Source organism: Ictidomys tridecemlineatus, chromosome 1 (genome assembly GCF_052094955.1).
Source record: "Ictidomys tridecemlineatus isolate mIctTri1 chromosome 1, mIctTri1.hap1, whole genome shotgun sequence".
Taxonomy (NCBI): domain Eukaryota; kingdom Metazoa; phylum Chordata; class Mammalia; order Rodentia; family Sciuridae; genus Ictidomys; species Ictidomys tridecemlineatus.
In genome coordinates this window covers 57,251,634-57,277,924 of record NC_135477.1, presented here as the reverse complement: position 1 = coordinate 57,277,924, position 26,291 = coordinate 57,251,634, and the positions used below count along the sequence as shown (strand labels likewise).

Here is a 26,291-nt window from a genome sequence, read left to right as displayed (position 1 = left end):
TTCATTGAATTACATTTAATTATTGCGAATGTTCAACAATATTTAAGTTTTGTATTTGTATTTCTGATGATAATGAAAAAACCCCTAAGTTCAAGAGAGCAGGTTGTCAGAAAATGTGTTCATTAAAGACAAATTAAAACTTTTTGTTTATATGAAATCATAGTCTATACCCTAGGAAAATGTCCAAATGCCCTATCAATTGAATGAATAGTTTGTTGGTTTGTGGTTGTTTTGTTTAACTAAAAAGGCAATGCCTTCTCTCTTTTTTTTTTTTTCCTTTTTTAAAAATGTTTACGTTACTAGGCTATGAGTGGTGGCAACTACCTGTATGTAATCCAAGTAACTCAAGGAGGCTGGGGTAGGAGGATCTCAAGTTCAAGGCCAGCTTCAGCAACTTCTGGAGACCCTGCCTCAAAAAATAAGAAGGAGTAAAGGTGCTAGCTTAATGGCAGAGCACCTCTAGGTTCCAGCCCCAATATGACACACACCCACCAAACTGACTTTATTCAACAGTCTCACTAGGTTTTTCTGAACCCTCAAATTTATAAATAATTTTATTAGTAAGTTTTCCTCATAATATTAGGATCTTGACTCATACTGGGAGCTAGGACGTCTAAGAACAGCAAAACATTGATTTTTTTTTTTATCACAGATACATGTTCTGTTTTTTAGAGGTAAATATTGTATATGATAAAGAACTTGTGAGTTTTGAATTAACTGATGACTACATTTGAAAACTGAAGCATGATACTTTTGAAAGCTTTGTGACATGTGAACAGTTAATTGTTCATTCAAGAATATCATCTATTGACCACTATCTGTTTAGTTCTTTTTACCTCTATTCAATTCCATTAACAAGTAAATTGCGACTGGAATTACAAAAATGGAGTATTACTTATAGTTGTTATTCCTTTGGAGGATCGCAACCATAATGATAGCTGTGAAATAATGAAAAAGAGCAACCTTGACTTAAATAATTTTATTTTTCTGAGGTTTGCAAACCTCATAGAAGAGCCAAATTTAATTTAAATTTTTTGGAGAGGTAATAATGTTGATACTAAAATCCCTGTGCTGAGTATAGGAGAGAAAGAAGACCCGGAATTCCTAGATAATTCAGAAGATTGATCTCATGGCAGCCACTTGTTTAGAAAGATGCATTGCTGGGTATAGTGGTGCATCCCTATGATCAGTCTCAGCTACTAGGGAGGCTGAGGTAGGAGAATTTGCAAGTTCAAGGCCAGCCTGGGCAGTTTATTGAGACCCTGTCTCAAGATATAAGTAAAAAGGGCTGGGGGTGGGGATGTCAAGCTTCAAGGTGGACTCCGCCTTCTTCAGCCATTTCCTAAGTCCCTAACCAAAAGCAACTTATTTATTTTGGACCTCGGTAAAAAGAAGGGAGTTTACCATGTTATTTGTTTTCAGACTCTACCCCCAGGGAGCACTAGGGTTTCTTGGAAACTTCTCAAGAGTCTTAGTGTAGGTTGAGTTGGAGACCCAACCGGAAAAGTTTGATTACTTCCAAGGTCCCCATCCAGCTCTATAAAAGCACATTGTTCTGTTTGTATCCATTTTTTCTTTATTTATTTTTTAAGAAAAGGCTTATGGCAAATCAGGGTAAAGATAACTTTGTGAGTTAAAAGTACTTAGTATTTGGATTTGGAAGGCTAAGTGAATGAACTCAGAGGAGCACCACTTCCCTTTTTAAAAAGGGTGAGGGTGGGGTGGGAGGGAAGAAAAGGCAATGTCCACAGAGGCACTCAAAGGATTTCAGCTCTGGAAGAAAATCCTCATCTTGGACAAAAGCTTGGAACTGGTAGCTGTGAGAGATTTAAAAGAAGTCATGATAAGTAAAAAGAACATTTTGTCTTTCTCTTTTTTATTTTCAATAATCTCATAAATCAATTTCCTTGTACTTCAGATATAAATAATGTACCCTATTATTTGCTTTGGCCAACTTTTTAAGCTTTCAGAATTCTCTGTACATTAAAGCAAATTGGTATTGTTTATATTTCACAATCCAGTTGTTTCAGCAAGTATTCATGACTATTATTAATTGATTTGTCTACCTAAATAGAAAACTATAAAAACTACTTGAGTTATAGTCTGATACTGTCCATGAAATATGCAAACAAACACCTCTATAAGCTAAATATTTAGACCAATATTCTAACTGCTTATAAAGGTCTAATTTTATTTAGTTAGTTAGTTAGTTATTACTTTCTCGTTGTTATTACTGATTAGCATGAGAACAAGAGGAAGTAATGGTTATTCTTGGACCCCACATTCTGCAATTCCTCTGTTTTCTCTCCATAAATGGTTTAATTGGTTAACCACTTCCAGAATCAGATAGCCATTGGATCCAAACCTTAAGCAAGTCATTTTGACTCTTTGCCATCATTGTCTTCTCTAAAATGGAAATAATTACATTTCCTGCTCCATAATGTTTCTGCAGGGTTAAATAAATTATTATGTGATATACTTAACAGACTCAGCTCATGATTGACATGGATATTGCATATCTACTATTATTAAGCAGAAAAGCTGAAATTAGTGAAACTTGAACCTTCATGGGAGATAAGAAAGTCTGCTAAGGTAGAGGAAAAGGTATCAATCTGGGGGAACATATTCTGGAACAATTAATCTGACAACAGTCTATGAAAAAATTAGTACGAAGTGACAGCAGAGTGTCAGGGAGTTAAGATGCTCTAGGCCAGGCAAGAGATGAAAATGTCCTGAACTATCCTGTGGAATTGGATTGGGAGATAGATGCAAAGTCAGGCTTTTATTAGGGCAAGAGGAAGAAGACAATACCTTTAAACTCTCAAACCGAATGACTGGCATTATGGGTATTTCATTAATACAAGTACAATCCCAGGATTATTCTTTGATTTCTGAACATTTTCTGTATTTTGAGAAATAAGGAATGCAAAGTTTTAGAGACTAATGAATATTAAAGTTGGTCATATCACATTATACTGTAATATATGTAATAAGTAGCCAGTCATCTTCATCAAGAAATGTGTAGATAACATCTTTTAAAGAACTTTTCTTCAGTTAAGATGAACATTTCCTTTTTATCCAGTTATTTGATTTAGATTTCTATATTGTTTTGTTATTCTTTGATTGTTATATCCCAAGATTGTTGATATAATGATCCAAGGAACTCAAATATAAAATCTGTTTTTTGGGGGGAGGGGATATCAGGAATTGAACTCAGGAGCACATCCCCAACCCTATTTTGTATTTTTTTAGAAACAGGATCTCACTAAGTTGCTTAGAGCCTCACCATTGCGGAGGCTGACTTTGAACTTGCAATCCTCCTGTCTCGGCTTCCTGACTGCTGGGATTACAGGCATGCGCCACTGCACTCGGCAACAAATCTGTTGAAAACTGGGCCATCTCCTTCTGCATTTGAACCCAACATACTATATCTCTAGAAATACACATATATTTATGTAGTATTTCTCAGTTGTTAATAATTTTAGTCCATTGTTTGATTAGTATATTTATTATTTCCAGGTTCGATGGATGATGTACTGGATTGTTTTTGCCCTCTACACTGTGATTGAAACAATAGCAGATCAAACGGTTGCTTGGTGAGTTCTACTGTTAGGGACTACAAACTTATTTCAGTGTCCTGAGTTTTTGTCCTGCTCCTGCTGTTAACTAAGTGAATTTGATCAAGTTACTTCGTATCCAACATCTCATTTTCTTCATCTGCTTTCTCCATGAAAACATTACTTTCCACTCCTCAAATAACAGATCATTCTGTTCCCAAGAATTTCAGTGAAATCAAGAAGGTTGGTCTGGTGGCAGCTGCTTGTTTAAAAAGATGCAGCTCAATAGTAGAGTGCTTGCCTAGTATGCACAAAGCCCCGGGTTTAACCCCCAGTACTGCCACACACAAAAAAAAAAAAAAAAAATGTGTAGAAAAAGCTTAATGTGAATATTGAAAGTCTACACATTCCTCGGTTGCACTGTGGCAGACATGCTTTGTTGACTACACAGTAGTCACTCCTCACTGACACATACTTGTCTGCCTGTAAATCAGAAGAACCCAGACTTGTTCAGTTTATCCTAGGTATTGGCTCCTTATGGACCATAAGACAGATTAGTTAACTCTAAGAGTGCTTAAAAAAAAAAATTCACCCTAAAGTGCGTTAGAACAACAGACAAGTATTTCTTCCACATGCTGCCTGAGGGCAAATGGTTGGCTGGAGCTTTGCTGGCTCAGCTGAGTTTTAAGTGTCTTCTCATTTCAGGATCAAGGCTGAAGAAGCAGCTGTTCTCATGGTAGAAGGCAAAAGCTTAAAGCAAGAGGTTGAGGACCTTGGGGTGAGAAAGTCAAAGGGTATTGGAAGGTTCTGCTTGCATTTGACATATGTCACGTTCCCATTCTGTTGGCCAAAGCATGTCATCTGGCTAAACCCACAATCATTGGGTGGGGAAGTGTACTTAGTCTATAGGAAAGGTACTAGGAAATCATGGGAAAAAGGGCACAGATGTTAACTGGAATTCCCAGTCTACTATATGGGGGTAATTCCATTTCCCCTTCAATTGCAAGTGAAATATTGCAGTTCTGACAAGGTAGACTGGAGAGGAAGTTTTCTTGGAGTTCTGAGAAAGATTAAAAGGTGTGCATATGAGGTCTACATTGTGCACTTGGAGCATATAAAGTGTCCTGATGTTTGGAGGTATGTCCTATACTTCTATGGCAACTTAGCTCCACAGTCAGAGTGGGTATATGTTACTGCCAGGGCTAGATGGCAGAAGGGGCTGTTAATGCCCTCTCTTGACAGCTATGGTCAGTTTGACAGCTTGCACATGCTTGCTTCAAAGGAAGAATATTGTACTAGAAGTTGTGACCTTCTGAGGGCATTAGTGCACTCTGGTTAACTCATTTGTCAATTCATCAATTTGTCAATTCATTTGTCATTCAGTGTGGTGATCACACTACTTTCTACATGTAAAAACTTAACATAGAGACTAAACTTTTAAAAAGTATTTTTGTGTTTTCCACATTATAGTTACCCCCCATCCCCACTGGAAATATTTTCGGTTTTTTTTTCTTGCTAGGTTTCCTTTGTACTATGAACTGAAGATTGCTTTTGTCATATGGCTGCTCTCTCCCTATACCAAAGGAGCAAGTTTGATATATAGAAAATTCCTTCATCCACTTCTTTCTTCAAAGGAAAGGGTAAGATATATAAATTATTTCCACAAGTCATTTTTTAGAAATGTATATCAACACATGACTTATGATATAAACTTAGTGAAACTGGTACATGGTAAAGAGAAAGTCCTAGTTTGGGGCTTCTTAACAATATTTATAGATAAAACTAACATATATGGTTATTTTGTTTTTGTTTTCCCAGGAGATTGATGATTATATTGTACAAGCAAAGGAACGAGGCTATGAGACCATGGTAAATTTTGGACGGCAAGGTCTAAACCTAGCAGCTACTGCAGCTGTCACTGCAGCGGTGAAGGTAATTTTTCATTTACCTTTTTAATCCAGTGCCCCACATTAAGTCAACAGATAAAGAAAGACAATTTTTTATTTCATATGATTATAAAATTGTGGCAGAATTTTGCTTTGTGTTTGTTCTACTACTGGAAAGAACACATAGATAATTTTAAAGATAATTTAACATTGTGTTTCTGTTTGCTATTTTGAAATTCTTAGTTGATTCCTAAATGAGAGACAGTTAATTTTTAAAAAATTGAAAATGTTATTTTGTCATAATTTTCCCACTTTATAACCTTGAGACAGTTTGAATAAATCACCTTAAGTAAACATGACCATTCTTCTTTCTCTGTCTTTGGTGTTCTCTTTCTCTCCCTCTCTCTCTCTCTCTCTCTCTCTCTCTCTCTCTCTCTCTCTCTCTCTCTCTCTCTCGATGGCAATATCTGGGTAGGATTTCTGGCTTACTTCTGCACCTCTACTTCAATCAATTTGAGGTAACTGATTATTCTAAATAAGGCATGAAAAAATTCTGTTCTTAAAACTTGAAATTTTACTTAGCCAATTACTAATGTCATTTGCTGTGTTTGCAAGCCAAGTTATCAAATGAATGCCTTCTGTGAAAGTTTGCATTATGGCTTTTGGATTTTTTTGCATGTAGTAATTGGTGTGGTTTATTTTAAATACTGTAGAGTAATTGATTTTAATATGTGGTATATGGAAAGAAAACAGGCTTTATATCCAGAAAGTGCTGCGTGTGACTTCCTAAGTAACCATAGATAATTTATCTAATTTCTATCTTCATAAGTTGGTTGTTGTATAGAATGGGGTAATGTACCTATCTGTGAGAGCATACATAAAGAGTACTTTCTTGCACAGTGGGATTCCAGTAAACATTGATATCATATGTCTATCTCATTTCAAGTTAAAATTTGAGTTTACTGCTAGTAAGTTAAATTGAGAGTAAATAGTGTTCTGCTTTCAAGTCAGGCTCCATTAGTTATCTTAAATGCAAACAACAATGCTGTGGAAAGAAATATTCCAGTTATGTGGTGATTTTTATATCATTGCAATGTGGAAGGGATGTAACAAGAGGGTGCTTTCACTTTTCAAAGGGATCTTTGACTCAAAAATCAAAATTAATATAATCAACAGGATAAAAATTTCAAATTATATATATATATAAAACAATAATCATTAATAAATTATTATTAATTATAGTATAGTGTATACTATAATGCAGTATTATTTTCAGGTTATTAGCATTTAAGAGCTTTTTCTTTTATTAAGATAGATTAATAAATAATCATTAGAATAGCAAAAGTTTCAGCTTAAAGGACTATTTCCATTTTTAGAAGTTTAGTTGCTTTATATTTCTTATTTTATGAAAATGCAATCCTGATTTCCTTATCTACTCAAAAAAAAATCCAGGAAATCCCATATTCAACAACTAGGAATTTTAAAATGAGAAAACAGATACCTGTTTTAGTAATACCTGCTACTCAGAAGGCTGAAGCAGGAGGATCTCAAGTTTTGAGACCAGCATGGACAACTTGGTGAGGCCTGTCTAAAGATACAAAGTAAAAAAAGACAGGGGATGGGATGGGTTTGTGCCTCAGTGGTAGAGCACTTGCCTAGCATGGGTGAGGCACTGGGTTCAATCCCCAGTACCATATAAAAATAAACAAATAAATAAAGGTATTGTATCCATCTACAACTAAAAAAATATTAAAAACAAAGAAGACAGGGGATATAGCTCAGTGATAGAGCACCCTGGAGTTCCATCCCAGTACCACCAAAACAAAAACAATTTATATCTCATTCAAATGATCTAGAAGAATATTGACATTAAATTTCTAAATGGTGACATTGGAAACTTGAAAACAGAATGGTACCATCCATGATGCCATCATGATATTCACCCTCAAGTTCTGTAATGGTCAAGTTCAAGGGGGCTGGGGATATAGCTCAGTTGGCAGAGTGCTTGTTCACATGCACAAGGCCCTGGCTTCAATCCCCAGCACCACATGCACACATACAAAATTGGCAAAATCTTACTGTATGTTAATTGTACATCAATAAAATTGACACAAAAATTGTTATAAATGAATATACATTTAAAAAAAAAGATCAGTCATATATGAGCTTCTAGTGATTTTTTTTTTTTAATTCTACACATCTAGAGACATAGAATTTACCTATAATCCTTTGTCAGGGCAGATATGATCTGTTAAAGACAGAATAAACCACAAAAAGCAAACCATGAAGTATGAAAAACAAATTAGCAGGTTAGCCAACACAGAAGGGAGATGACAAAACTCCCAGGAAGGAACTTTGAAGCAAGTCCAAAGAGCAAACAGCCAACATTGGATGTAATGGATGAAAGGTGCTGCTGGCAAGAGTGTGGAGCTCAAAGAATCTTTTGGAAGAGTGTGGAGCTGAGAGAATCTAATGGGTTTAATACTGTTCAGGGATGTTACTCAAACATGTCAGAGTGTATGCTGCAACCACAGCACTTATTATATACAGACAGCTGGTATCTGTGCAACTGCACATCAGTCCTGAGCACCAGGAAAAGCATATTGAGGCAATGTAAAGAGGGAGAATGGAACAACTGAGCACCAACAAAGGGGGGCATAATCATCAACTCAGAGGCAAAAACAAAAGTTACATAAGAAAGGAAATAATAATAATGGAGCCTTACTTAGCCCACAGTGAATAGCATTTGCATTAATAAGAATAATGAGAATACAGACTAAGGATTTAACAAAAGTGATTTTGTTATATTGGGAGGATGAAGGAAGGAGAAAGGGAAGTGGAAAAGAACTAATCCTCATCTATCATAATGGGAAAACAAAGGGTTTGAAATGGCCAGGTTGAAAGGAAGAAGGGAACTAAGAACTTGTTGCTGTTCATTTGTAATAAAACTTAACATTATTTGACCTTTCAAACTAAGTATGTATATTTATTTACATCCAAATGAAGATGCTTTCTGAAGTTTTCATATTTAAAAGTATCATTTAACATGCTTCTATGGAGAAAAACTGAAAAATTTCAACCTGAAAATTTGTTTAGAAAACAGACATTTTCAGATATCATTTTAGTAAAGATAGAAGCGAATCCCATTTTTCCTACCCACTGTAACATGTAAGTTTAGTCTATAATCTGCTGTTCTGTGAGTCACCTTTGTACACACTGAGAACATTTTGTGGGGTACTTATTTTATTTTGATTTACATTTACTGCTACTGAACCCTCTAAGTGGGGAATTAGCGACCTCTGTTGTATTATTTCATTCTTATTTCGCCCTCATTTGTTTTTGTGGATTGTTGTTTTTTAAATATTTTTAGTTGTAGTTGGACACAATACCTTTGTTTTATTTATTAATTTTTATGTGGTGCTGAGGATCAAACCCAGTGTCTCACACATGCTAGGCAAATACTCCACCACTGAGCCACAATCTTAGCCCATTCTCATTTGTTTTTTGTTTTAGTTTGGTTTGGGGATTATTTTATTATTATCATTATTATTATTATTTCATATTTTTTATATATTGATAGACCTTTATTTTATTCATTTATATATATGAATTTATTTACATGCAGTGCTGAGAATCAAACCCAGTATCTTACACATGCTAGGCAAGCATTCTACCACTGAGCCATAACCCCAGCCCCTCATTTGTTTTTATTTCATACTTTGCCTCCATAAATATTTAGCTTTCTATTTATCATTTATTTAATATCTGTTTACTTAACACTTACACCTACCACAAGCTAAATGCCAAGGATGTAGCAGTGAATAAGATAGATTTAGTCCTTTCCCTCACAATTTACTATCTACCTGTAGCTAATGTCTGTATTCACTAACTGAAAATTTTACTCCATCTTTGGTTACTAAGAGCCCCCTTACTCCTACCCTCCATTATTAAACAGTATCTCACAGAAAGACTTTTCTACAAAAATACTATGAAAGTAATCCTGTATCTATTTTCTCAAGCTTTGTTTCTTCATTGATTTTATTTATATATTTAACACCTTAAAGTCACCTCTCCACCCCCAAAGCCAGAAAGCAGAGAGCATGAAAATCACCCAAGTTACTACTGCAAAACAAATAGAACCACGTATCCCATAACTGAAATTTATTTTGACACTGTCCCCACTTGTTCATGATGTCCTGATTCTTTTCTCAACAAGATCCCTGTCAGCGTGGGGGGAGTGGGTAACCTTCACCATTCCCATGATGAATATTAGAGACTCCAAGAATATTAGAGACTCCAACCTGGAGTCATTAAGATGGGCTAGGTGGTTCATACCTGAATCCCAGCCACTAAGGAGCTGAGGCAGGAGGATCACGAGTTTCAGGGAAAATGGACAGCTTAGTAAGATCCTACCTCAAAATAAAAGTAAAAAAGGATTGGGGATATAACTTGGTGGTAGAGCTTCCCTTGGTTCAATGTTTTTTATTTTAAGACAAAGTTTCACTAAATTGCCCAGACTAGCCTTGCGGTCCTCCTGCCTCATACTCCTGAATTACTGGGTTTATAGGCATGCACTACCACACCTGGATACTATGCTTATTTTAAAGTAGCCAAATTAGTTTCATCTTCGGAGCTGTCATAAAAAAAAGTATTGTCATAGAAGAATCACTGAACTAGATACTTCGTACTCATAAGTAAATTGAAACTGAAATTAATCGGTCAACTTTATGGAGAAACTATAAGAAAGTCTACAGTAATGACTTGAGAATTATTTTAAAAATTTACAATGTAAGTTTTTAAAAAATACCTTTCAGGGGGCTGGGGTTCTGGCTCAGTGGTAGAGCACTTGCCTGGCATATGTGAGGCACTGGGTTCAATTCTCAGCACCCCATATAAATAAATGAATAAAATAAAGGTCCATCAACAACTAAAAAATACATAGATTAAAAAAAAATACCTTTCAGGGGCGGAGGTTGTGACTCAATGGTAGAGCGCTTGCCTGGCATGTGTGAGGCACTGCATTTGATCCTCCGTACCACATGTAAAAACAAAGTTAAGATGGGCTGGGGCTCAGTGGTAGAGTGCTCACCTAGCATGCATGGGGCACTGGGTTCGATCCTCAGCACCACATAAAAAAAAATAAAATAAAGGTATTGAGTCCACCTACAACTTAGAATACATATTTTAAAAATAAAATTAAAATAAAGGTATTATGTTCACATACAACTAAAAAAAAAAAAATACCTTTCAGGCTGAAGATTTTTAGACTCTTGATGTGACTTTTGAAGAACAGTAATACCCCTCACTACATTTTCCAGTTTGAGCCACCTGAGCATGTTAAATATGAAAATATGAATCTAATCAGAACATTTATTACACCATAAAGCAATTTTCTGAAAATGTTACTCAGTTCTATGACCTCATTACCAGGCATCTGTTTGCAAGGTTAGCATACAAGTTTATTTTGGCTGAGCAAAGCATAAATATATGAAGGACCTTTCAAGGATTTTGCTGAGGATGTTCAACATTCCATAGCTTTTCACATGAGAAATACAGGTGGCTTTTGTACAGATGAGCAACATTACTGACAGATGAAGGACAGATGAAGAAAAGTACTCTTGGTTATATTAACTATCTCTAGATTTCCTCTGACAGCCTCTTGGTGAATTCTTTAGTGGGCATAAAAAGTCAATTATCATAGAAATTAAAGCTTTATTGGTAAAATTGCTGAAATCTAATTGACTTAAATGTTCATGATTAGGTCAGAAATTCTGACATGTTGCTCTCTGTTTCAATGGCTGTTTGTGAAAGGATTTGAGAATATTCAACTACTTAGGATCATCCTCTTAAAAGAGAATATTTGTCCAGACAATGGAAAAGAAAGGTCATACCATTTTCCCTACCTTCTAATAGGTAAAACTCATGTGATGAACTCATTTTTTAAATTTTTTAGGTGTAGATGGACACAACACAATGTCTTTTATTTTTATGTGGTGCTGAGGATCGAACCCGGGTCCAGCCTGTGTTAGGCAAATGCTCTACCACTGAGCCACAATCCCAGCCCCATTACCAGCCCTTTTTTGTTTGTTTGTTTGTTTTGTTATTTATTTTGAGCCAGGGTTTCTCTAAGTTGCTTAGGGCCTCACTAAATTGAAACTTGTGATCCTCTAGATTACAGGCATGTGCCACCATGCCTAGCTATGTTTTTGAAGATCATGAAACTACACTATTTCTCTGTTTTCATATTAGTTCTATTCTGGGAACATTAAAAAAAAAATGTGTGTGTGTTTGTGTGTGTGTAGTGGCAAATCCAGTTTTAAAAAGTGATAATAGCTGATGAAGTATTGGGGTTTCTCAAAGAAGAGTTACATCCCCTTTTTGCTTTTTCCTAGGACCTGGCATTCCTTGAAGAGCATTGATAACAATAGGGTTAGTTACTCAAGAACTAAAGTAGAATCCAGGCAATAAATAGACACCACACACACACATACACACACACACACACACACACACACACACTCTCTCTCTCTCTCTCTCTCTCTCTCTCTCTCTCTCTCTCTCTCTCTCTCTCTCTCTCTCTCTTTACACACACTCACACATACTCCATCAGATGCCTCAGGCTTTTTTACTCTAACTTAAACCTTAAGCAAAGCCCCTGTGGGTTGTGTCATCAATCCATGGAGATGCCCATGACCTTACCTGTAGTTTGCTGCTGAACTTCTGCTTATAAGTTTCAGTGTTCACATTAAAATATGCTGCTGTCTAGGGGCTGGGATTGTGGCTCAGTGGTAAAGTGCATGCCTAGCATGCATGAGACACTGAGTTCAATCCCCGATACCACATAAAAATAAACAAAATAAAGGTATTATGTCCATTTACAACTAAAAAATGTTTTTAAAAAATACTGCTCTCTAGGGAGAACTGTTTAGCAGTCAAGAGTAATGAAGGAAAAGGAGGGGAGGCATAAAAAGAATGTTTAGTTCTCTTACTATTTGCTCAATATCAGAACGATATCAGATGCACTAGGAGAAGAAAAGCACCTTAAATTGTCCTTCTCTATTTTCCTAAAATTTTGTTCTAGAGGCAACTATTCATACTGCAACAATAGAAATAACAATAGTGTATGAGTTTATCATTTGTGATCTAGGTTCTAAGATATTTGTTGATTATACTTACAGGTACCAAAGTTTTTGGATGATATAATTATTAAGCTGACTGACTCAATGACACTTTCACTCATTTGTATTCCAAAATGTACTTTCTTGAGTGGGAGGGTTTAGTATGTATAGCCAGCCTTGGAAATTGCACCTCAGTCAGGTTGAAGATATTTAGTTAGCTTTCTGTTTCTGTAACAAAATATCTGAAATAATGAACTTAAAAATAAGGAGAAGTTTTGTTTCAGCTCAGAGCTTTAGAGGCTTTAGTCCACTATTGATTGACCCTGTTGCTTGGGCCTATGGCAGAGCAGCATATCATGGAAGAGCAAAGCTCTTACCTCATGATGCTGGGAAGCAAAAACTGTAAACAAAAGGGACATGGATCTCCATATCCCCTTCAAGGGCACACCTCTCTTGAACTATCCTTTTTCCCACCAAGCCCATCTCTTAAATACTCAGCCATCTCCTATCAGTACCATGACTAAGGACCAAGTGAATAACATGTGGGCCTTTAAGATTTACACTATAACACATTAATTACTGAGAAAGGGCACACAAATACAAAGGTAGGATAAAGAAGATGACAGTTCTGAAAAAACAAGGCATCTATTTCAGATAAACACTGGTCACTTCCTTGCAGTGTATCTCAGCAGTATACTATTGACCATCTGTTTAATAATTATGATATCTGACAAAGAGGAAGCAAGTATAGAATATTTTTAAATGTATAAAATCCAATTGTTTTGTGGAGAAATAAATCCTTTGGTAATTATTTATCATGATTTTTAAAATATGGTAGAAAGTGTAGCTCAGTGGTAGAGCAACTTGCCTAGCACATGTGAGGCAATGGGTTTAATCCTCAGCAAGCACCATAAATAAATAAATAAATAAATAAATAGAAAGGTATTATGTCCATCTATAACTTTTTTTTAAAAGGGTAGAAATTCAAAGCTCAAGTGGGGTATGTAAATGGGATTTCATTTTGATATAATATGGTATCAATAACCCAAAGTTATGAATCAAGACCTTTTCTTCAGGGTAAAATACAAGTTAGCAGTAACACCCAAATGTATGTAGTACCTTTGACTTTGAAATTTAGAGCTTAACCATGAGTTTCTATGGTAACTTTCTAACTAGAGGCAATCATAGATTCTCATGTGTGAAAAGAAGAAATAATAAGTGTAAAAAGCCTTCAGAAGAATATTTTAATCTAACTATAAATAAGAAATGAGTCATCTGTATGCTATACAAATTTAAAGTAGGTAAATTTAGAAATTATTTTCTCTTTTCACAAAGCTTTATAATTGGGGGGTATACTTATATATGAAAAGTTCAGAAAATGTAACTTTCAAACTGTACAATGAGGAAAATCATTGAATTTTGATGGAAACACTATAGAAAACATCCCTGGAGAACATCTCTATCTGCACAGCCCAATACTGTAACTACTAGCCACATGCAGCTATAGCATTTGGAATGTGACTAATGCAGTTAAGGAATAATTTTTATTTTATTTCATTTTTACTCATTTATGTTTAAATATTCCCACCTGTGTGTAGTATCTTTCATATTATTAAGCAAAATAACTTAAAGTCAGATCATATAGTAATCACTATACAATATTCACCAAATAGTGTATTTATTAATTGAATTTCATTATATATCCAAATTTCTTTGGCTCTTAAATTTTTCTGCCTTGTTCTAGGAAGAGCTAGTACCACTCTTGGCTTAGCTTTAAAACAATGTCTTCACTTTGAAAAGATCTCCTAAATCATAAACTTTGCCCCAAAATAGTAATTTTGGTATCACTAATCCAGAATACTGAGTCAAGACTCAAAATTATGGATGCTTTTTCTCTGAGGATGATCTCATCACACATTTTTTTGTACTATAAAATTAAATACAATCCTGAAATGTCTGGGTGACATATATTAATGCTGTAGCTTGCTTTGAAAGGCATAAAAATGAAAGGGATTGACAGATAGTTGATATGTGATATAGCAAATAGCAAAATATAAAGAATATGTGGTGGTCATTATACAAATCTTTCAACTTTCATTCTTAAAGTTTGATAATAAAATGGTTGAGGATGTTATTAATATAGCAAAATGTTATTATGTTTCATAATAAAATGTCTTAATATTTAAATGTTAAATGCAAGCATACTAGATAGTTTATAAAGTATTTTTTTCTGGATCTATCACTTCTCTATTAATAGAGCCAAGGAGCCATAACTGAACGTTTAAGAAGTTTCAGTATGCATGATTTAACAGCTATACAAGGTGATGAGCCTGTGGGACAAAGACCATATCAGCCTTTACCAGAAGCAAAAAAGAAAAGCAAACCAACCCCCAGTGAATCAGCAGGTGTGTTATTTGTTTTAATATATGGTCCTTTCATAATTGGGCTTGAGGGTCAAGTTGGGTACTATAGTTGTACCCAACTATTGACTGTCAGAAATTGGGTAAATAAAATTTACTTTTAAGCTTATATTTTTTTAGTTTTATGTTTAATTATAGCTCTTTTTCTCCAAACTTTTCTAAATAATGTTATCCTTTGCCTTTCATTGACTGTGGAAATCATGCAGCTAAGAAAATAGCAGTAGTGAGGCTGGGGTTGTAGCTTAGCAGTAACACACTTATGCATGGCCCTGGGTTCGATCCTCAGCATCACATATAAATAAATAGAATAAAGGTGTTATATCTAACTACAACTAAAAAATTAAAAATATATATTTTAAAAAGAAAATAGCAGTAGTCTCTTCTGCTGCCATGAATTTTTAGAAGCCATGGGTGTGGTTGCCTCCTCACCAGCCAGCACTAGTTCTGACCTGTGATCAATATTCTAACTATGTACTGACATCTAAGGAGTTTTAGAGTTAAGCACACTTTCCTGTAAGTGCTGTGGACTTACAGCACTTATGTTGTAAGGATGTTGATTCACAAGATAAAAAGTTTTAGCTGATGAAAAGATGATTCAATTTGAAAATAGGATTACTCCAGTAGAAAATGTATTGAGATTCCATCTTTTAGTTCAGGAGCTAACTTGTTTGCATATTCTCTGTGAATTGTGAGCATTGTTACAGTTGCTGTGTCATGTAGCTATAAAAAAACTATCGTGCTGTTAGAAGCTTATACATAAATAAAACAAAATTTCTTCAATATTTTGTCATTGATAAGAAAAGTTTGAGGGGCTGGGGGCTCAGTTGTTAGAGTGCTTGTCCCTCAAGCACAAGGCCCTAAGTTCAATCCCCAGCACCAAAAAAAAGAAGAAAGAAAATTTTGATTCAAGGCAAACCTGAGAACTGAGGTCTTCTACACTTTCCTATTAAAGTGTTAAGTCCGTGAGATACAAGATTATTTAAGTTTTCTTTTAAAAAGTAAAAGTTGTTTTTGAAGGACATTAAGTTATTCTTCATAATTAATCTTTGAAAAAATAAAACAATAGTCTCTCCTTACAAAGGAAAAATAATGAAATTTTTTCCAAGTTCTCACAAGAATGAATAACTTTACAAAGTTGGTGGCTATTATCTAAAAGCTAGTAATCAAGCATTAGCCATTGATTAAGATAGTGATACCTTTTAGCAAGAGAAACCATTGAACTTTGAGCCATCAACGTAAGTATTAATACATTAATACTGAAAACATAGCTCTGAACAGGCTTATCTTAATATGCATTTTAAATTAGTTATATTGATTTTGATTATGGGTTCTGCTTTGTCTTAGACTGTTATCAGCAATTTTTTCATATTTTAGAATGGGTTAAGAATTGTATTCCAATTATCTAAATGAAAATGGGATTATAAATATGAAAATTCTAACATTTTTATGATATTAATTTATTAAATTTAAATTGGTGTGACTAAATTTTTTTTCTTTGCAGTACTGGGGCACTCTACCACTGAGCTACATCTCTAGCCATTTTTGTTTTTTATTTTGAAACAGGATCTCATTAAGTTGCCCAGGCTGGCCTCAAACTTGCATTATCCTCCTGCCTCAGCCTTCAGAGTTACTAGGATTACAGGAGTGCACTACCATGCACACCCTGTGTGACTAAAATATTTTAAGATACATAGGTTTTATTTAGTTCTTTTTGTTACATTTCAAACCATGAACTTAAAATAACATAAGATATATGAAAATAACTGATGATGTTAAGATAATTGCTAGACTTAGAAACTGAGGTATAAATTGAAATTATACCTTGCCTCAAACCTAAGATTAAGATTTGAATATAAGAAACCATGTAGTAGGAAATTCCTGTGTATAATTTTATTCTCTTAGATGGGTAAACTTTCTTAAGCCTGACACCAAAATCAGAATTCATAACAGAAAAGTTTGAGGGACTTTTCTACCTTAAAAAAAAAAAATAGTCTCACTAAGTTGCTTAGAGCCTCACTAAATTGCTGAGTGAGGCTGGTCTCTTCCCGCCTCCGTCTCCTGAGTCATTGGGATTACAGGTGTGTACCACCGTATCCAGAGGCTTCAGATTTATGACAACATATAGAGGAGAAACACACCAAAATAGAAAAAGACAAATCACAAACTGTCAGAAATATTTTCATTGTATTTTACAGGCAAAGTATATATACCTATATGAGAGAGAGAGAGAGTGTGTATGTGTGTGTGTGTGTGTTTGTGTGTGTGTGTGTGTGTTTGTGTGTGTGTGTTGTGGGGGCATTACCACTGAGCTAGAATCCCAGTTTTGGCCAGGGGAGTTGAGGGGTTTTGTTGTTTGTTTTTTGAGACAGTGTCACTAAGTTGCTTAGGGCCTCACTAAATTGCTGAGGCTGGTCTCAACTTGGGATCTTCCTGCCTCAGTCTCCTGAGTCATTGGGATTACAGGTGTGCACCACCGTACCCAGGGGCTTCAGATTTTTGACAATCCAGGAACCCTTACAAACCAGTTATTAGTCCTACAAAGAGTACAACTGACCAACAAATACATGAAAAAATATTTTCAGTTTCAGATCGTCAATATTACTTATTTTAATCACAGCTGTTTGATTTAAATAACACTTTTAATTTCAATTAAAAAAGCAATAGTAGTAATTTTTGCTCATTGGATTTGGGGGGAATGCTTTTAATTAACATTGCTTCATGTTGGTAACTGTTCCAGTTATCTGTTGCTACATAACAGACCACTCCAAAACAGTGGCCCAGACAATCACAGTCACTTATTTTGCTCATGCATGTGGGGGATGAATGGACTCAGCAAAGCAGTTTTTGTTCAGGGTCTCATGCAGCTGTGATCAGAGAGCAGCTGAGGCTGGAGTCATCATCTCACACATGTCTAAGCCAGGAAGAGGCAAACAGCTGTCTCTATGTTCTCTCTTGTGATCTCTGAGCTTAGTTTAACTCACCTGGCAGTAGAAGTTTCCAGAGTCAGAGTCCCAAGAGAAAGTGGCAGAGGTCCTTCAGTGTGAATTCCACCACATTTTTGGAAGCCATTTGTCAAAGTAGGTACAAAGGATTTAAGAAAAGGGAAAAAGAGTGTCAGGGAATTCATGGGTATTTTTAAAACCACCACAGAAAATGTGTTGAGATGCAAACACTCTTGTGCATGCTGTATGAATTTAAAATGCAATAATCCTTTTGGATGACAATCTGGCAGTAATCATCAAAATACATTCCATTTAACTCAGCAAGAAACTTCGAGGAATACGTCATAAGGAAATAATCAGACAAATGTTCAAAGATATATATGTGAGAATGTTCATCTCAGACTGGGGATGTGGCCCACTGGTAGAGAGCTTGCCTCCCATACCTGGCCCTAGCCAGTACTGACAAAATAAAAAAATAAAGTTCATCTCATTTAAAATAACAAATATTAGAGGACTGTGAATGTAGCTTAGTGGTAGAGTTGCTTGCCTAAGCGTGTGTAGGACCCTGGGTTCAATCCTCAGTACTGCCAAAAATAAATTAAATAACAAATATTAGAACAAATCAAATTTTTGACAAATACCTTAGAAAAATTATTAAACAAAAAGGTAATTTATTAGCCATGAAGAATAATAATGTCAATATATACTTACTGATATGAAAATATATTCAGATTGTAAGGAAAATATTAACAGTAAAACAGTATGTGTGTTTTGATCCTATACTATAGAGACAGTTAGATATTGAAATGGACTAATATGTATAAAGTTATTTTGAATTGTATATTTGTTTTTTAGGGTTTTTTTTATATTTTTTTCATTGTCAATGGACTTTATTTATTTATATGTGATGCTGAGAATCGAACCCAGTGCCTCACACATGCTAGGCAAGTGCTCTACACTAAGCCACAACCCCAGCCCTATATATATGTTTTAATGAAGTATTTGGCTTGACTCAGTATCTTCCTTCTCTTCATTTGGGATTTTTATTAGGTTACTAAATTAAATTTGTCAATTTCATCTCCTAATAGACCCCGAATTACTCTACTTTTTGTATCCTCACTCTTGGGACTATGTCAATTCAGACCTACTTGCTTAGGCACCCTGTTTTCAGTCTTATCCATTTTAGGGGTGGTGGGAGTAATCGGGAATTGAACTCAGGGGCACTCAACCACTGAGCCATATCCCCAGCCCTATTTTGTATTTTATTAGAGACAGGGTCTCATTGAGTTGCTTAGCACCTCACTAAATTGCTGAGGCTGGCTTTGAACTTTAGCTCTTCCTGCCTCTGCCTCTCCAGCCACTGGGATTACAGGCATGAGCCCCCATGCCCAGCCTAACCATTTTTGATTCATTCTCCAAAGTGCAGTTTTTTACGCAACCCAGATGTCATGCTAGTCTTCTGCATAAAATATTTCCAAGCCCCCCCCACCCCATTTCTTTTTGTGAAGTGCAAATTTGATAGCATGGTATATATCTCCCAATCTTATTCTCCCACTCCATCATGCCCTAACTGTGTGGAATCACAAGCTCTTCAGGATTTAGCTTAGCCACTATCTCCTAAAGGTCTTCTCTTGAACCTGAGTGAACCTAGGCTGAGTGAATTCTCCTTACTATGTGCTCCCCTGGCACCTTGTCCTTATAGTATCATAATGCCCATTTGACCCTGTTTCCCCTGTTGGACTGTAAGTTTCTTGAAGGGAGAAAAAGGCAGCTGTGTCTTTTCATCATTGTATCCCCATACTTTAGTACATGACTCATACATAATAGAATTTAAACAATATTGTGGAATAACAAGTCAAACCATCTCTTTTCCTGAGACTATAATTAGAAAGTAAGATTTTTTTAGCTGAAATTAGAAAAGAAGGAAAGAATATGTTGTATAATCACCTTTTGAATGACATTCCAAATATTAATCATATGAGAAGCAACTAAAATGGCAAAGACTGTTTATTGAACTGTAGTTATATGCCACATCTGTGACCTTAGAGAACTTTCTGACTCTCCTTGACTCCTTATTGTGTTTTACCGTACTGGAATTAGGAATATTATGTAAGCACAGCAGTAGAAAAATAATCCAGATTGGGAATATAGCTCAGTGACCAGAGTATTTGTCTAACCTGTGGGAGGCCCAGAGTTCTATCCTCAGCCCCTTAGTAATAAATAATCTAGAGATGACAGCCTACAAACAATTTTTTTCGGGTTTGTTTTCCTCAGTTACAGAAGTATAATTTTAAAATAAATATTTTGCAAATTAAAGAAAAGGGAAAATGAAGTTTAGAATTATCTACAAGTCAACTTCCATGAGATATGATGATATTATTTTTATTTTTTTTTCCTTTGTTTATATGTGTGCAATTTTTCCCACTTACTACTGCATGAAGAACATTCTCACAGGCCTATGACCCCAGGCGCTGACCTGGGCACACTGGCCTCCTCCTTCCAAGCAGTTTTACTCCTCTGCTGCCCTAGCCCTGGGCTTATACAGTCTCTTCTTCCCAGAATACACTTCTTTTGAACACTGCAGGAAAAGAAAGATCTTGGCCTAAATGACAACCAATTCTGCTTTCAACTCCTCTTTAATTTTTAGCCTAGACATCTAACAGCATAAAATCAGACTTGTCTAACATACAGTTAAAGTAGTTTACATATCAGAGTAAGAAGCATATTAGCAACTCTTGTGTGGTTTTCTTAGTGAGTTCACATTATTTCTTCAGTATATATTTTTTCACGTGCAATGAGTCTATCTCTTGCCTCCTCCTAAGCCCGGAAACCTTTCTACTTTTTCCTCACCTGATGATTTAAGTATGTATGCTTCTTATCTTTATTAAAGAAGAATTTGAAACTTCATGGGGCCTTTTAACGCCAGCTCTATCTATATAACCTACCCACCCAGTGGTCTGACTGCCTTAGATTGGCCCTTACCTGGTTCTCTGTCTAGGACCCTCAGAAAACAGGGTCATTAGCATAAACATCATCTGGATACTTGTTAGAACAAGATCCAAGTGCCACCCCAAGCCTGTTGAATTTCAAGCAGTCTGTGTATTGATAAGTTTTCCTGGTATCTCTTAATGTGAACTTGTGCTTCAGGGGTGATAAAGTTCTTGTACCTCAGGATACTCTCAGACTTCCTCACAATACTGACCTAATTATCTGGATGTTTGCATGTGGCTAATAGTTAAGTCTTTATAGTTACACATAACAGCCTATTAGCACACCCACCATGTGCTCTCTCACTGACCTTCCTGATACTCGTTGTTTTCTCTTGACTAACATCTGTCATCTTAGCCTGTGGTGTTTCTAATTACTGTTGCCTGTCTGGCTGGGTTTTATCTCAGTGCAACAGGGTTGGTCTAACCTCCCCATTACCTGTACCCAGTGAACTTACCTTGCCAAAAGTTGAAGCCCCTTTGGGTCTTCTTAGTTCACCTTACCATTCCCAGTCTTCACAAAAGAGATTATATGGGGTGAGGGAACCTTAATTGCTAAAAGTCAAAGGTACACATGACAAACTGAAACACACCAATGCTTGGGTTTTTTTGAATTTATGAAAAAGAGAAAAGATGAGAAGATACTTCGCAATATGTCTCATTATATTCTCTGATTGTTTAACAGGATGCACGAGTCACTGCTCAAAAATAATTTTAAAAATGTATAGTAAAAATAAGAATGATCAGGGAATCCTAGAGGAAATGAGTTATGATCTTCTAGAATAGTGCAGAAGGCAAAGATTAATGGCAAGAGGTGGGAGCACATTCCAAATGAGAGAGAAGGGGAACTGAGCAAATGCAGAATATGCAGAGAACGTCCACAGGTGAAGAGCCAGTGCTGACTGGTATCCTTTTACCAAAACATGCTGTTTTTGACAACTTGTTTAGCTTATGGAATTCCACTAAAAGATGGAGGTGAAAAAACAGATGAAGAAGCGGATGGGCCATATTCAGATGATGAGATGTTAACACACAAAGGGCTTCGGAGATCACAAAGCATGAAATCTGTGAAAACCATCAAAGGCCGCAAGGAGGTTAGTCAAGTGTAGAGTTGTTTTTCTAATGATTGGGGTTTGGGGGTTTCCCTGCTGCATTATCATTTAGGGTATTAATGATCCATAAATGAAGAGTTGGAATGATAGAGCAGCAGTTGTATATTAAATTCTCTGGAAATTTTTTTTCTGGGAATTTTGAAAGTGGTAAATTTCTAGTCTTCCAGTATAAGTAGAAAATGGTATTCCCACACAGTACATCACATGGTTATCATGAATACCCAGTGCCAGCCTTGTGCTACTGAAAAAAATTAACTACATATTTTTGCTTTCAACCAACCTTACATGGTGAATAAATAATAAAAGTTTTTCCATAATGATGTTTTCTCTATGCCCGAAAAGGATGTCAGATCAATATTCACCAACATTATACAAAGCAAAACATAAATAATAACAGTGTATGTTTTATGAGTATATAAGAAGTGCTGTTCTATACATGCTTACAAGATAATTTATTCTTTGTATCAGAAAGTTAAAAATTCCTATGATTGTGAACTGTTAAATCTTGTCTTATTTTTAAAAATAATCAGTCAAATTCTTAATAACACATTTCTCTCTTCAGGTGCGGTATGGTTCACTAAAATATAAAGTGAAGAAGAGACCACAGGTGTATTTTTAGCCTTCTATACTTCAGATATCTTAAATAATGCTAATACATCAACTTCATTTTCTAATATGATATATTCAGGATTTACATATTAAAATAGTTCTTGAAATTGTGGTAGTGATAGGAATTACTTTCATGAATTTACATAGCTTTATTTCTTTAACAGTTACTTTCAAATATTGACTACAAAAGGTAGTTATATGCAAGGCCTACTAATATACGTACATCAAAAACTACAGAAAAGCATGTTATGCATTTTCATATTCATCAACAATACTGATTGCCTGGGATATTAGATGAAACACAGACCCACACTATACTTGAAAAGATTCTTTATGGTTCAGGATACATTAACTTTTGTGGTATTAAACATTGTGTTTACCTTTATATATGTTATCTCTATCACATGAGGATAGTAAATAAATAGGCCTCTGATCAGGCAATGATATAACAAGGACATAATGTAAGATAATAAGGTATATTTTGTATATTCCTTTAATTTTTACTTTTATAATATTTTCTCATTTTTCCACCATTAATTGAAATTTTTTGAAACAAATATTTGAAAACCAGGTATCCACGTAGCACTTTCCTGACTAGTTTTGCACACTTGAAAAATGTTTACTTATTTTACAACTGTACATTACTTTAAATTTTGTTGACACTGTATGCTTGTTTGTCTTATTCTGACATGGCAAATTTATACCTTGAAATTCATCATCTCCTTTCTGTGAGTTTCATTTGTTAAATTCATTGGATTTATAATATGAAAATATAACTAACTGTTCAATTATTGCTATTTTAATTATTTCCTTTACAAATGAAAAGTTATTTTAAATATTAACCAGTTTTCCATAATTAGCTGTACAATGTAGTTGAACTTAGTATATTTTTGTCAACACCAATTACATTTTCAGCTTTTAAAAATGGTAGCTTTTGTGAAATAGAGTTAGAGATTAGTATAGTACTTAGATCTCTTCTGATTCATAAAATAATCCACCAGCCAATCCATTCACAAGCTTGGCATTAATATGTGCTGCTGGTTTATAAATCTGGCATTGACTCAAATCATTTGAATATTTTTCTGGCTGAGATAATTCTCTGAAGATGAGTGCCGATACAAATTCAGACACCATTAATCCTGTATATCAGAAGTTATTTTAAAAAATGTTTTAATCCAAAAGATTTTGGAGGCTTTTTTAGGTCACATTGATAAGTATGTATTGTGATCCCTAAGTCAGTATATTTTTGGCGATGGTTTTAGTGATCAGTAATCCAATTGTACAGGCTAATTTACTTGACTGTTTTGCTTATTTGCCCAAGAGAACACAGAGGGAGAGATTTGTGAGATCATTGACCTTTCTACCTTTTAAGAAAGGGAGCCAGTTGGTGATATACATTCAGGATCTCCTCAGAGTATTAGCCAAGAATTCAATGTTTACTCAGGAGTACCTTGGTGTGATTCATATGTTGCATCCATATTAGTCTTTAATATTTTCTGGACTATCTCACATTCACACTAAATAAAACTTCTATTTTTTTCCTCCCAAAATTTAACTTTCTGAACACCTCCATCTTTATCTTGAGTAATTTTTAGCCTCTTAGCTTCTGGAAGGACTCTTAATTCCTTTTCAAAATTCCTATGAATTCTAATTATACTAGACTTCTTAATATAAATGCTACACTGTGCTTGCTCTTCCTAGGCAGAGGCAATGTCATCTCAAATTGCCTGATAAGGTCATGTAAGTGACGTTGTATCAAGAATATTATCTATGGGGGCTGGTTGGTGCCATTTTACCTTTTTTAAATCTAATCTCAGTATTACACTTTTCCTGGTGGTAGAGCACATGTACAAGGCTCTTGGGTTCAATCCCCAGCACCATAAAATAAAAATTAAAAAAGAATAAGTACTACCACAACAACAAAAAAGCACCATCCTTTAGTAAACTCAAACTATTTTAAATTGAAAGAATTATTTATCTTGTAGGGTCAAAATGCTTCATCAAAGATACCTGTCTCACGAATGCAAAGTTCTTCTGTTTAATTATACTCCTTCAAGTTCACAGTCCTTCCTCTGATATATTTCTACTGTTGTATCTTACACATAGTTGCTACCTTTTTTATTTCCTATCATTTTCGTTTCATTTTACATTTCTTAAATTAGAGTTTCTGTCACCTTAATGTGTTTTAGCATTCCTTTTTTGATCTTTGTGAAATAAACCTACACATTTTTATTTCTTTTAAGGTAGAATAGGGCTCTCTCTCTCTCTCTCTCTCTCTCTCTCTCCTTTTAAGTTCACTGATTTTTTTTTAAATGTAAATTTATCCTTAGACCACAGTGCCTTGCTTTTCTCCACTGCTCCTTGAGGCCTAGATATTAAGTGTTTTGGTAGCTGTTGGAATTTATTCAGAAATTATAGCCAGTATCTTATTTTACTATTTGTTCATTCAGTTTGCTCACTACTACTTAACTGTTTCAAAAGTTTCTTTAGAAGTAAGAACTGATCTGTTCTTTAGAGTATTGTTTCTGGTGTTGCCTATCAGGCTAAGTAATAATATAAGCCCACCCAAGTCTGACATAAGATCCCCACCACACACCTCACTGTGTATGCATATTTGGCTAAAAAAATAATACTGCCACCATTATTTATTATAAATACTTGACTACACTGTTTGATGGAACAAAATTATCAGTGTGTTTTCAGGGATCTTATTTCATATGTCACCACCAAAGATTTCTACAGTATTATAAAGTATGTAAATATTCTAATTACTATAAAATGATGGTTAGATAAATATGTTTTCATTCTTTCTTTTTTTGTAATAACACAGTTTGTATTTTTGGAAAATGCTTGAACTTTTATATTATTAAAATATATTATTCTAATATTAAATACAAGTAAATTTTACTTTTTAATTGGAATGGGCTAATTTTTCTTTAATATCACGAAAATTGGGGAGCTAATATATATATATATATATATATATATATATATATATATATATATTAAAAGCAGTTTCCTGTGTTTTCTCCTGTATAGGTTGATTCATCTGTAAAGCAATTAGGTAAAATTTGAGAAGATCATTCATTGTTATTGTGGTATTCAGTATATAATATGTCTTAGTAAACATCATTTGCAATTAAAGCTTTCTGAAAGGAAGGCACAGCTTTTTCCCCTAATTATCTTTAAAATTTAATATTTTAATATTCTGAAGATTTAATGTGTATTAGTGCCTTTCAAGCATTGACCATGACTTAACATTTTCTCTTTTATAACACCTTCTACTCTGTGTACTTTAACAGCTAAAAGAGAATAATTTACAAAATTTTAATATCTTTGTAAAGGTTATCTTTATCCAAGTATGTGGGTAAATTTACAAGTGTATTTTTGGAAAACTTTAAGATAAAATAAACTAATTTTATTAGTGGCAATTTGTGTTTTGTTTTTTATGTCAGAATGCATATGTTGGATTCCATGAATTGGTATCATTTATTATTGAATATGTCTTGATAAAACAATGGGCATTATATACACACACAAAAGATTACAATCACAGCAAGTTATAAAAATCATACCCATTCTGTAATGTTCATCCGTAGGACTACAAAAAATACACTGAATTGTTCAGTTTAAATTTTAGAAAGGGGAAAATTGGGAAAA

The 26,291-nt window shown here is 34.7% G+C and overlaps 1 protein-coding gene across 1 annotated transcript in view; it reads left to right on the top strand.

Moving 5' to 3' along the window:
* Reep3 (receptor accessory protein 3) overlaps positions 1-26,062 on the top strand; it is an 88,997-nt gene extending 62,935 nt beyond the window's left edge. Inside the window, exons 3-8 of the mRNA XM_005339810.3 lie at positions 3,520-3,596; positions 5,077-5,197; positions 5,376-5,489; positions 14,819-14,966; positions 21,859-22,004; positions 22,585-26,062. Of these exons, the coding sequence (XP_005339867.1) occupies positions 3,520-3,596; positions 5,077-5,197; positions 5,376-5,489; positions 14,819-14,966; positions 21,859-22,004; positions 22,585-22,641 (663 nt within the window). The 3' untranslated portion in view covers positions 22,642-26,062. The remainder of the gene's footprint in view (positions 1-3,519; positions 3,597-5,076; positions 5,198-5,375; positions 5,490-14,818; positions 14,967-21,858; positions 22,005-22,584) is intronic.
* Positions 26,063-26,291: the final 229 nt, after the last annotated feature.